The sequence below is a fragment of the Leopardus geoffroyi genome, chromosome B1, assembly GCF_018350155.1.
Source record: "Leopardus geoffroyi isolate Oge1 chromosome B1, O.geoffroyi_Oge1_pat1.0, whole genome shotgun sequence".
Taxonomy (NCBI): domain Eukaryota; kingdom Metazoa; phylum Chordata; class Mammalia; order Carnivora; family Felidae; genus Leopardus; species Leopardus geoffroyi.
The window spans coordinates 149890883-149904210 of NC_059327.1; the positions used below are offsets into that span (position 1 = coordinate 149890883).

The 13328-nt window shown below is 35.5% G+C and overlaps 1 protein-coding gene across 1 annotated transcript in view; it reads left to right on the forward strand.

Moving 5' to 3' along the window:
- The window catches only part of TMPRSS11A (transmembrane serine protease 11A), a 53135-nt gene that overhangs the window by 13985 nt on the left and 25822 nt on the right, over window positions 1-13328 (forward strand). The window contains 2 exon segments of the mRNA XM_045473870.1: window positions 116-237; window positions 2969-3098. Coding sequence (XP_045329826.1) covers window positions 116-237; window positions 2969-3098 — 252 coding nt within the window.

Consider the following 13328-nt stretch of genomic DNA (forward strand, 5'->3'; position numbering starts at 1 on the left):
ATGTATTCTTGCTGGAAAAGGTAGACAAAAAAAACTTGCTGTTATCCAAAGGAGAACCAGAAAGCTTGTAACTGTTACAGTGTAAGAGTAACCTGCTGAGTTTTCCTTTTTACAGGACAGTAGGATTTGGCACCCAGAGCAGAAGTTTGAAACCATGGATGATTGCCCTTCTCATTGTGTTCTTACTGACAGTGGTGGCAGTGACCATTGGTATTCTGGCCCACTTGTTAGTCTCTGGTAGGTAAAGATTGTGAATTTCACTCAGCTTGATTTCATTTTTCTGCAAACTTTCATTTGTATATATGTAAATGTAATTTTATCTAAAAGTATTTTTGTGCTTTTACCAGAATTTAGAATTTAATTTTTTTCAGTCATTTTATAAAAATAATTATTGAGGGGCGCCTGGGTGGCGCAGTCGGTTAAACGTCTGACTTCAGCCAGGTCACGATCTCGCGGTCCGTGAGTTCGAGCCCCGCGTCGGGCTCTGGGCTGATGGCTCAGAGCCTGGAGCCTGTTTCCCATTCTGTGTCTCCCTCTCTCTCTGCCCCTCCCCCATTCATGCTCTGTCTCTCTCTGTCCCAAAAATAAATAAACGTTGAAAAAAAAAATAATTATTGAATGCCTATTGTATATGAGTACTTTTCTGGATGACTCAAGGTACAACATTATATAAAGCAGACCAGTTTCCTATCTCCTTGGAGCTCACAAGCTAATATTCTTTTAAGACTACACAAAAGATCAAAAATGGTAACTGAAAGAGGCGCCTGGGTGGCTCAGTAGGTTGAGCAGGTGACTCCTGATTTCCCAGGGTCATGGGATCAAACCCCACGTTGAGCTCTGTGCTGAGCGTGGAGCTTGCTTAAGATTCTCCCCTCTTGGGGCAGCTGGGTGACTCAGTCAGTTATGTGTCTGACTTTAGCTCAAGTCATGATCTCACAGTTCATGGATTAGAGCCCTGCATCAGGCTCTGTGCTGACAGCTCACAGCCTGGAGCCTGTTTTGGATTCTGTGTCTCCCTCTCTCTCTGCCACTCCCCTGTTTATGCTCCGTCTCTCTCTCTCTCTCTCTCTCTCTCTCTCTCTCTCAAAAACAAATACTTAAAAAAATGTTTAAAAAAGATTCTCCCTCTCTCTCTGCCCCTATCCCCCACTCACACACTTTCTCTCACTCTAAAAAGATTTAAAAACTAAAAAAAGTAGCAACTTAAATCTACTGGTAATCATAATAAACAACTCTAACCATTCAAGTGAAAAACTATGATAAATTAGTTATTATATTAACTATTAAAACTGACTCATTTACTCATCATTATGTCCACCAACATTTCAAGGGCCAAAGAAAAACACATGTCCAACAAAATAATGAATTTTGAAATAATTGGTAAACTATAAATAGGACAAATATTGTTACCTATTTTTAGAGAAAATTTTATCCTTTCCTAAATAATATTCACGTATTTTTAATTGCCTGATATATTTATAATCACACAAATAATGCATTTCAGAATTCTTTTTAAATTACATCTTTCTCTGCACAGACTGCAAAGCATTAACATTTGTTGACAAATCTCCACAGGGTCACTCACACAGATGTGTTTGATAAAACAACTACCTGTCTTCTTACTTGAATGGCCTCACCTATTGTCATCTTCCTCAGACTTGGGGCGGGGGCGGGTGAAGACTCTATCACTATCATTAAAGGTTTTAAGAACACACCTCTGGGCTTTTTGTAACAACCCCGCCTGTAGTTTATGCTAATGGCAAAAGATTCTCAGGTCATTTCATTTGACTGCATACGAGCCCCTTTACTAGGAGTATAATGTTTGATAATGATATGGATTGTACAGATGAGTATCAGGGGGACCAAAAAAAAGCACTACAGAGCCCAGAAACATACCACCTAGAAGATGTACCATTCTGAGATCCCTCTCTCTTTCCTAGGTCCATAGCTGGGAAACCCATTGTGCCCACTGTGTCCTTCCTAGGCCAGGCTCCCTAAGGAGAGATGCTATTCTGTGGCTGCTCCGTTTTTCTATTTTCAACTCTTTGTAGGGGCGCCTGGGTGGCTTAGTCAGTTAAGCATCAACTTCAGCTCAGGTCGTGATCTCATGGTTCATGGGTTTGAGCCCTGCCTTGGGCTGTGTGCTAACAGCTCAGAGCCTGGAGCCTGCTTCAGATTCTGTCTCCTTCTCCCTCTGCCCCTCCCCTGCTCACGCTCAGTCTCTGTCTCTCAAAAATAAATAAATGTAAAAAAAAAAAATTAACTCTTCATAAATTTCTTGCCCCCCACCCTCAGAAGGCCAGACTCCTAAGATTACTAGATTTCTTAGGAGCCCCACTGCTCTGTTTTCTTATCTTTCCCAGCAGCCAAGCAGAGATCTGACTGATTCACCCCACTTACACACTGTTCTTATCTCCCACCTCTGACAGTTTGTTCCCTTTCTTTTCCTGTCTTTCTTACTTTGCCTGGCTCTCCCATTATAAATCAAAATTCACAAGGATGTTCATATACATCTACTTCTAGCAGAGTATAAGGTGGTATACATTTTACCTCAGCAAGACCTAATATAGGAATTAAATGTTTCAGCTTTAGAGCTAGTCTCTCTAAGGTTAAACTCAGGCCAACTCACTAGTTATATTGCATAGAGCAAGTTACTTAACACCTCTGTGCCACACTTTCTTCACCTGTGAAATGGAGGTGACACCAATCTCAGGGAGCTAGAGTGAGAACCAAATGAATTAATACATGTAAAGTGCCCAGAACAGTGTTTGGCAATACAGTAGACACTCAACAAATTCCAGTTATTATTAACATAAAAATTAATTATTATCTTCATTATATTTATTAAGAAACTAAATTAGAAAAAAGTCTCAATAATAATTCAAGACTCTATACTAACGCCATTATATCTGTGCCTTAGATCCTGAAATCTAATCATGTAATTTCCTACTTTTCCTTTTTATCACAGGACAGAAAACGGAGTATTATCATGGAACATTTAAAATTTCAGATCTACAAGTCAATAGAAATTCTAGACAAAACGACACATACAACCTTAAGGACTTAAAGGAGATGAGTGAGAATTTGGTAAGTCAGATGTATTCTTTCTGTTTTAAAACAATGTTGAAGGAAGAGATTTGTGGATCATTTCCCTCAATATTTCTCAAAAGACTATTTTCAGACCACTTGCATTAAATCACCTTGAAAATTCCTAGGCCCCATTCCAGACCCACTGAATCAGTGTCTAATGGGATGGGTTGGCAGGGATGAGGGAACAAGGAAATCTCCATCCTAATAAACAGTGATTCTGATAAACCACCCTTTGTAGCTCAACCACCTTATCTAAAGGTAAGAGAATTGGGCATCTAGGTGGCTCAGTTGGTTAAGTGTCTAACTGTTGATTTCAGCTCAAGTCATTGTCCCAAGGTCATGGTATCAAGCTGCATGTTGGGCTCTGCATCGAGCCTGGAGCCTACTTAAGATTTTCTCTCTTTCTCCCTCTGCCCCTCTCTCTTCCTTGCTCTAAATAAATAAATAAATAAATAAATAAATAAATAAATAATAAAAATAAATAAAATAATAAAAATCCATAAATGGAAGTGAACAAATGCAGAGTGCATTTATGATAGTAATACTGTGTTTGAAAGTAGACTTTTAAATTTCAATAAATCATGTATTTCTCAGAGTGAAGGAGCTTCACGTGCAAAGACTGAGTTAGGTAATGACAGATTACAATCATGAGCACATGCAAGGCCCTTCGCTGGCTGTCATTATTTATTACTCTCATTTTTTCACAAAACGTACTCCCATTCACCTCCCTCAGCAGGCAACCCTTCTTTGTGCCACATGTATTCTTTTGTTTGTATTCATTCCTGTAAAAATGTATTTTGTTGTTTTGTGTGCACATGCTTTTAATTTATTCTTTGTGTTATAAATCATTCATCTTAGTCATTTTGGGCTACTACATCAAACTACCAGATACTGAGTGGCTTGTAATATCTGATATTGATTTCTCAAAGTTCTAGAGGCTGGAGGTCTGAGATCAGGGAACAGCCAGGTCAGATTCTGATAAGGACCCTCTCTCAGGTTGCAGACTGCAGACTTCTCAGTGTATACCCACATAGTGGAGAACAGACCTAAAAAGCTCTCTGGGTCTCATTATAAGGGCACCACCAACCCCACTCATGACCTAATCACCTCTCAAAGGCCCCACCTCCTAACACCATTACATTGAGGGTTAGCGTTTCAACATATGAATTTGGGGGCAGGAAACAAATATTCAGTCCATGGCATCACTTTTTGTTTCATGCCTTTTTACTCAGAACTTTTTTTAAAGCTCTGTCCATGTTGCTAAATGTACACATAATTCACTGCTATTGGCTACTACAAAATGGTTTATAGTGTGTTTTGCCATATTTTACCTCCTACCTATCATCCCAAGAAATGCTGCACTAAATAGCCTCCTACTTGTCCCCTATAGACCTGTGCAAGTTCTTCTGTGAGCAGAATTACTGGGTCACTGGGTGTGTACCCACTTAATTTAACTAATTAGTGTGGATTGCTCTTCAGAATGGCTGACCCAGTGTACACGCCCATCTGCAGTGCATAAGGATTCCTATGTCCCCACATCTTTGCCAACACTTGGTATTATTTGGCTTGCTGACTTCTGCCAGCCTAATAGGCAATAAGTTATGTCTTTTTGTGATTTAATTTACATTTTTCTAATTACTGAGTTTGTGCATTATTAAATATGCTTGTTAGCCTTTCGAGTTTTCATTTTTATAAATTGCTTGTACCTATCCTTTATCGAGTTTTCATTTTTATAAATTGCTTGTACCTATGCTTTACCTGTTTTTCTGTTAGAGTTATTTTCTTTTATTAGTGTTATTTTCTAGAATTTCCTTATATTTTCTAGATATGAACAGTTTGCTGGTTGAGGAAATTATAATCATCCATTCTGTCTTCTATTAATTTGGACCATGTTGTCCTTCATGAAATAGAAATCCATAATTTTGAAATGATGATCTTCATCAATTTTGTCTTATGTTTGTGTTTTTAAAGTTTTTTTAAGAAGGTATTCCCTCTTTCAAGTCATAAAAATATTTTACTTTATTTTCTTCTATTAAGTTCAAAATTTTACCTTTCATATTAAGCCTTCAATGTATCTAAAGTCCACCTTTGTGTGTGATGTTAGGTGGGAACCCAGGTTGTATTCTCCAAATAAGTTTTCCCAATTTAACTAAACAATCTTTCCTCCCAATGGCATGGTTGTTCAGCTCTTTACATTTCTTCGCACCTGAATCTTGCAGAAAAGGAAACATGATCTATCTCCTCAAATTGCTTCATATCTCTTTGGAGATATGAGAGTAATGAGCATGAAACTGAACAGCATGACATAATTAAGGACTAAATTGTATGCTGAGGACCATAAGGGCAGAAGAACTTCAAAGAAAAGGAAATTCAGCTAGGTTTCCCATGGTCAGGAAAGGCTTTGTATTATTTAGCCTTGTTTAAATGAAACAAGTGTCCTTTTTCCTCCACTCACCACCCAGTTACCTTCAGAAGAAGTATGTGAATGGTTCATGCCTCATCCTGCCACTCCTGTTTATTGTTGCTGAATCCCAATGAATGAAACCAGATTCTTCTCTCTGCCCTATATGGGTGTTAATTAGACAGCCAAGAAAGACAGGTTGCAGGTCCTGCTCTTCCTCATAATTTGGGATTTACTGATTTGAATGCAAATGCAGATGCAAAAGTAAAATGAGCTCATGCTCAGATACTGCTAAAAAGACTTCAGTAACCAGACACCAGTAATTCATGACACTCCCAAATAGGTAGGTCACTTTCTTCATTATTATAAGTTCGGGTAGGATCACTGTCTGATGTAGTACTTCATTTGAAGAAACATATTTCAGAAATATCAAGAAATACCTTTAAATTACAGGGTCATTACAGATGTGAAAGTCATAACCTTGTAATTCCATAACAATAGCTAGCATGTACTGAGTGCCAAGCACTACGCTAAAGCACCTTACATGTATTTTAGTTAATCCTCAAAAACAACTTTATGAGGTAAGTACAATTACTGTCACAATTTTACAGATGAGAAAATCAAGGTAGAGAAAAGTTAATTTACTCAAGATCATAGAGCTAGCAAATGTAGCTAGTAAATGATTACATATTCTTAATAAACTTCTGTCATCCATAAGAATAATCTGTGTGACTTTACTTCCCACCTACTATAGCACAAAATTCCAGAAATCAAGTAATTATCCCCGGTACATTAGTCTATTTCAATTACACTGTCAACATAGGCCAGTGACCATCGTCTCATTAAAAATGGGAACAGTTGGGAATTTTCTTAGGGATGTCTCCCCATAAAAAAACACTCCCTCTGTGCCCAAGGAGCACTCAGGGACACCAGAAAGGGGCTTAAAATGATCCTCCAAATATCCTTAATGCTATGTCTCTAGAATTGTAGAAAAAAAGGAGCTTGGAAACAGAAAGAGATGCAGAGATAAACTAGTTAGAAACACTCTAAAGGAATTAGAAAACAAAAGTGAGATTGGGCTCTGATCAACACTGAAGCAGGAAGTGCTTCTACTGAGAAAAATTAGTCGAGATAAATTTAAACTTAGCAAAAGTATTAGTCCTAACGTTTGGATTTGCAGAAGGTAAAAGAAGTTAAAAGATGCTCCATGCTTGGTGTAGGATTGTGGCCCTATGCCTGGAGAGAAGATATTGGATTTGGAAGATTTAAGAAAAAACTAAGCAGACATTATCAAGAAACTTGATGTTCAGAGGTTAGAAAAATTGAATAGAGAGTATGGCCGAGTCCTTTCCTGAGAACACAGACCTACATTTATTTTGAAATTAAAGATTAGGCATGTTTAAAAGAGGAAGATGTGTAACACCTCTAGCTTAATTTGAATCCTGGAAGAAAAAGATAATTGTTGTATATTTCATGTCTAATCTGCAATGTAACACTGCAAAGGAGGCATTATTATCCACACTTTAGGGATAAGGGAACTAAGCCTCTGAAGTTAAGGTCCATAGCCAGTAAATGACAGAGGGGAGATTTGAAGCCATATAGGTAATTTGAATATGTGCTCTTTCCACTAAATTGTTCAACTTGTCAGGAAGAAACTCAGCTAATATAGGAAGCTCAACTCTGTGCCAATTCTTCTCCCATTTAATATCTAAATTTATAAAGATTATAAATCCCATATGCTGTGCTAGGTAACTTAAGCACCACACTGGGTTTACTTGTTATAAAAGTGTGTCCTCCTCCATAGTATCCTCACTTTCCTGTTCAGTTTTTGGTCCAGCTTTATTGAAACACAATTTACAGATAACATTGTGTCAGTTTACAGTGTAAAGCATGTTGATTTGATGTATTGCAAAATGATTATCACTGTAACACTTCCATCATGTCACATAATTACTATTTTTTTGTGGTGAGAACATTTCAGATCTTATACTGTTAGCAACATTCAAGCAGCATTCAGTATTATTATCTATAATCACCGTGCTGTACATTAGATCCCTAGAACGTATTCATCTTATAATTGGAAGTTTGTACCCTGTGATCAACATCTCCCTGCTTCTCCCACCCCTCCCCCTCAGCCTTGGTAACCACCATTCTATTCTGTTTCCATGAATTCATCTTTTTAGACTCCACATATAAGTGATATCATACAGTATTTGTCTTTGTCTGATTTATTTCACTTAGCATGATGCCCTCAAGGTCCATTCATTTTGTCCTAAATAGCAGGATTTCCTTCTTTCTCATGGTTGAATAATATTCCATATGTATATATACATATATATATATGACATATTATTGTATGATTGTGTGTATATATATATATATATATACATACATATATACATGCACACACACACACACACACACACACAACATCACATCTTCTTTATCCATTTATCAATTGACAGGCACTTAGGTTGTTTACATATCTTAACTACTGTGAATAATGATGCAATGAACATGGGAGTACAAATATCTCTTCTGTATGCTTGCTTTCATTTCCTTTGGATATATACCCAGAAGTATGATTACTGGGGCATATTATACTTCTACTTTTAATTTTTTGAGAAACCTGTATACTATTTATGATAGTGGTGGTACCAATTTACATTCTTCAAAAGAGTGCACATTCTTCAAAAGAGTTGCATCCTCTCCAACACTTGTTATCTCTTGTCTTTTTGATGATAGCCATTCCAAAAGGTGTGAGATGATATTTCATTGGGTTTTAATTTGCATTCCCTGATTATTAGTGATGTTAAGCCCCTATTCATGTACCTGTTGACTGTTTTTGCTATGTCTTCTGTGGAGAAATGTCTATACAGATCTTATACCCATTTTTAATCAGATTTTTTTTGAGTTGTATAAGTTCTTTATATACTTTGGATATTAACCCTTTACCAGATGTATGATTTGCAAATATTTTCTCCCATTCCACAGGTTGTCTTTTCATTTTGTTGATGACTTCCTTTGATGTGCAGAAGCTTTATAGTTTGATGGAGTTCCACTTACCAATTTTTGCTTTTGTTGCTTATGCTTTTGGAATCATATTCAAATAATTGTTGCCCCAACCAATGTCAAGAAACATTTTGCTCTATTTTCTTCTAGAAGTTTTATGGTTTCAGGCCTCATGTTTAAATCTTTAATCTTTAATTTTGAATGAATTTTTAATTTAATTATTTTCAGTTTAATCTTTAATTTTGAATTATTTTTGAGAAGGAATAAAGGGGCCCTATTTCATTCTTCTGCATGTGGTTATCCAGTTTTCCAACACTATGTATTGAAGAGATTATCCTTTCTCCATTGAGTATTCTTGGCTGCCTTGTTAAATATAAGCTGGTCATATATGTGAGCATTTATTTCTGGGCTCTTGATTCCTTTCCATTGTTCCATGTGCCTTTTTATGTCAATACCATGCTGTTTTGATTATTATAACTTTGTATTAGACTTTGAAATCAGGAAGTAAAATCAAGAAGTGGCTTTGTTCTTCTTTCTCAAGACTATTTGGCTACTCAGGGTCTTTTGTGGCTCCATACAAATTTTAGGATTTTTTTCTATTTCTGTGAGAAATGCCACTAGAATTTTAATAGAGATTGCATTGTTCTATAGATGCTTTGGGTAGTATACGCATTTTAACAACATTAATTTTTCCAATCGATGAACATGGAATATCTTTCATTTATTTTTGTCTTCTTTGATTTCCTGCATCAAAGTGTTACAGTTTTCACTTCCTTGGTTAAATTTATTTATTCCTAAGTATTTTATAATTTTTGATGCTACTGTGAATGGTATTATTTACTTTCTTTTTCAGACATTTCATTGTTAATATATAGAAATGCAGCCATTTTCTGTATGATTTTGTATCTTGCAACTTTACTGAATTCATTGATTACTTATCTGCTTTTTTGTGGGAATTTTTAGGATTTTCTCTATATAAAATCATATATCTGCAAATAAAGACAATTTATTCCTTTTTGATTTAGATACCTTTTATTTCTTTTTCCTGCTTGATTGCTTTGGCTAGAACTTCACTACCATGTTGAATAGGAGTGGTGAGAGTGGGCATCCTAGATATCTTGTTCCTGATCTTAGGAAGATTTCAACATTTCCCTGAGGTATATTGTATAATCTGTGGACTTGCCATAGATGGCCTTTATTATACTGAGGTATGTTCTTTCTATTTACAACTTGCTGAACGTTTTTATCATGAAAGGTTGTTTCATTTGTCAAATGATCTTTCTGCATCTATTGAGATAATCATGTGATCTTTATCTTTCATTCTATTTATGTGCGTATTACATTTATTGATTTGTGTATGTTGAAGCATCCTTACACATCAGGAATATATACTGCTTGATCATAGTGTGTGATCCTTTTAATATGTTGTTGAATTTGATTCACTAATTTTGTTGAGAATTTTTGCATCTATGTTCATCAGAGATTTTAGCCTATAGTTGTTTTTTTTTTTAATTTTTTTAATTTAACTTATTTTTTAAAATTTATATCCAAATTAGTTAGCATATAGTGCAACAATGATTTCAGGAGTAGATTCCTTAGTGCCCCTTACCCATTTAGCCTATCCCCTCTCCCACAACCCCTCCAGTAACCCTCAGTTTTTTCTCCATATTTATGAGTCTCTTCTGTTTTGTCCCCCTCCCTGTTTTTATATTATTTTTGTTTCCCTTCCCTTATGTTCATCTCTTTTGTCTCTTAAAGTCCTCATAGGAGTGAAGTCATATGATTTGTGTCTTTCTCTGACTAACTTCACTTAGCATAATACCCTCCAGTTCCATCCACATAGTTACAAATGTAAGATTTCATTCTTTTTGATTGCCGAGTAATACTCCATTGTGTGTGTGTGTGTGTGTGTGTGTGTGTGTGTGTGTGTGTGTGTATACACCACATCATCTTTATCCATTCATCCATCGATGGGCATTTGGGCTCTTTCCATACTTTGGCTATTGTTGATAGTGCTGCTATAAACACTGGGGTGCATGTGTCCCTTCAAAACAGCACACCTATATCCCGTGGATAAATGCCTAGTATGCAATTGCTAGGTAGTAGGGTAGTTCTATTTTTAGTTTTTTGAGGAACCTCCATACTGTTTTCCAGAGGTAGCCTGTAGTTTTCTTATAGTGTCTTTATCTGGCTTTGGTATGAGGATAATGTTTACCTTGTAAAATGAATGTGGGAGTGGTCATTCCTCTTCAATTTTTTGGAAGATTTTGGGAAGAATTGGTGTTAATTCTTTTTTAAATGTTTGGTAGAATTCATTAGTGAAACCATATGGTCCCGGGTTTTTCTGTATTGAAAGGTTTTGATTACTGATTCAACCTCCTTACTCCTTATTGATGTATTCACATTTTTAATTTCTACATGATTTAGTCTTGGTAGGTTATATATTTCCAAGAATTTATCCATTTATTCCAGGTTATCCAATTTGTTAGTATATAAATTTTCAGTCATCCCTTATGATCTTCTGTATTTTTGTAGCATCAGTTGTAATATTCTTTCATTTTCTGATTTTGAGTCTTCTCTTTTTTTTCCCTTAGTTTGCCAAAGGTTTTTGTCAATTTTCTTTAACTTTTCAAAAAAACAACTCTTAGGTTTTTATTAATCTTTTCTATTGTCTTTTAGTCTCTATCTCATTTATTTCCACTCTGATCTTTGTTATTTCCTTCCTTCTGCTAATGCTAGTTTTTTCTTCTACTTCTTTCTTTAAGTTTTAATTCCAGTTGAGTTAACATAGTGGTATATTAGTTTCAGGTGAACAATAGTTTTTCCTTCTTTTTCTAGTTGCTTGAGGTGTGCAGTTAGATTGTTTATTTAACATCTTTTTTTTTCTTAATATAGGCATTCATCACTATGGACTTCTATCTTAGAACTCTTTTGCAGCATCCCATAGTTTTGGTATGCGTTTGCATTTTCACTTGCTTCAAGATATTTTTTTTATTTTTCTTTTGATTTCTCCTCTAACTCATTGGTTGTTGAGAAGTGCATTGCTTAATTTCCACATATTTGTGAATTTTCTAGCTTTCCTCAGTTCTTAACTTCTAGTTTCATACCATTGTGGTCACAGAAGATAGTATGATTTCAATCTTCTTAAATATTTGCTAAGACTTGTTTTGTATCCTATGATGATCTACCCTAAAGAATGTTCTGTGTGTGCTTGAGAAGAATGTGTATTCTCTTGTTGGGTGGATTGTTGTTTATATGTCTGTTAAGTCCATTTGATGTAAAAAATGGTTAGGTCCAAGGGTTACTTGTTGATTTTCTGTCTGGATGATCTATCCACTGCTAAAAATGGGATATTAAAGTCCTCTATTATTATTGTATTATTGTCTATTTCTCTCTTCAGATCTGTCAGTTTTTGCTTAATTTATTTAGGTACTCTGATGTTAGGTACAATATTTATAATGGTTCTATCTTCTTGATGAATTGACTCCTTTATCATTATATAATGACATTCTTTGTCTCTTGTTACTAGTTTTGGCTTATGGTTTCTTGTTTGTACCAGTTTTTGAGGAGGAAGACAACAGAAAAACAACTATAATATGGGAAGGAGGTGGATGGAAATATCAGCATATATTTATTTAGCATAAATACTCTGTGACTGGAGGGAAAATGTGGATGGTTGTTTTCTGAGAGAAGTTTTTTTGAGAAAGGAAGCAATATGAACCATCTCAAAACTTCCTGATAAAGTTATGAATATAGCACAGTCTTCACTCTACTGGATAATCTATTTAGATGATGGCTCATCATTCAGGAACTGTACAAGAGTCTAAGAGTAATGACTCATATCCTCTCTTTCTCACAGATTAATCAAATTAAGAGATTTCAAAGACAACACACCTGGAGAGGACAGGAACCTTCTAAAGAAATGACCTTTCCTTGCCTCAGGCATTCTGGTTTAACTATCTTTAGTGCAACTTTAAATACACACAAATTACATATTTTCCTTTTCTAAAATGGTAATTCAGAGATCTAAGCTTTTGTGGTATACTGAAAGTTAATAATTTATCCTTTATCACCCTTCATTGCAAACATTTTAATTTCTTGAGTTTACTTTGCCTCTCAATCTCAGGAATACAAACCAATTTGGGATAAGGTTATCCAATATATTGCTACTTACTATGTGTGATTAAACAGTCAGAGATGTCCATCTGTTTCTTTCTGACATTCTACAAGGAAACACTGAGGAAGGACCAGTATAGTCAAATAAATAACTTTGATAATATCCTATAATGTCACAATCCATTTGCTGATACTATTACCTCATGGTTTAGAGTAATCATACTTCCATAGGACTCCAGTCACACACCCTTATTACACAGGATCCAACTGCCATCTCTAATAGACACAGCACTGGGTTCACAGCTGTGGGAGGTTTTGTTTTTTTTTTTTAAGGATTTTTGTGAACACAAAGTGACGTGATACCCAGAAAGCCACCAAAGCTTCAGAATCCTGTAGATACCATCACTGCTCAGGTTGGCCATGCCATACATAGGTTTAGAAAAATTATTCATAGCTGACTTTTTGATTCTTGGGTTGTACCAAAGATCTAGAGTTTTAAATAGATAGAACTTTTAAAAATTGCAATAAGAACTATAAAGATTATAGTCCTAATTTTAAAGGACAAAGATAAATTCTCACTTTTTTTCATTCATTCATTCAACAAAAACATGCTACATTTCTACATAGTATGGAATGAGAAAAGATCAATCACCGCACTTAACATAAAGGGTTTGCAGTTGAATAAAGGAGATAATATATTTGCATAAAT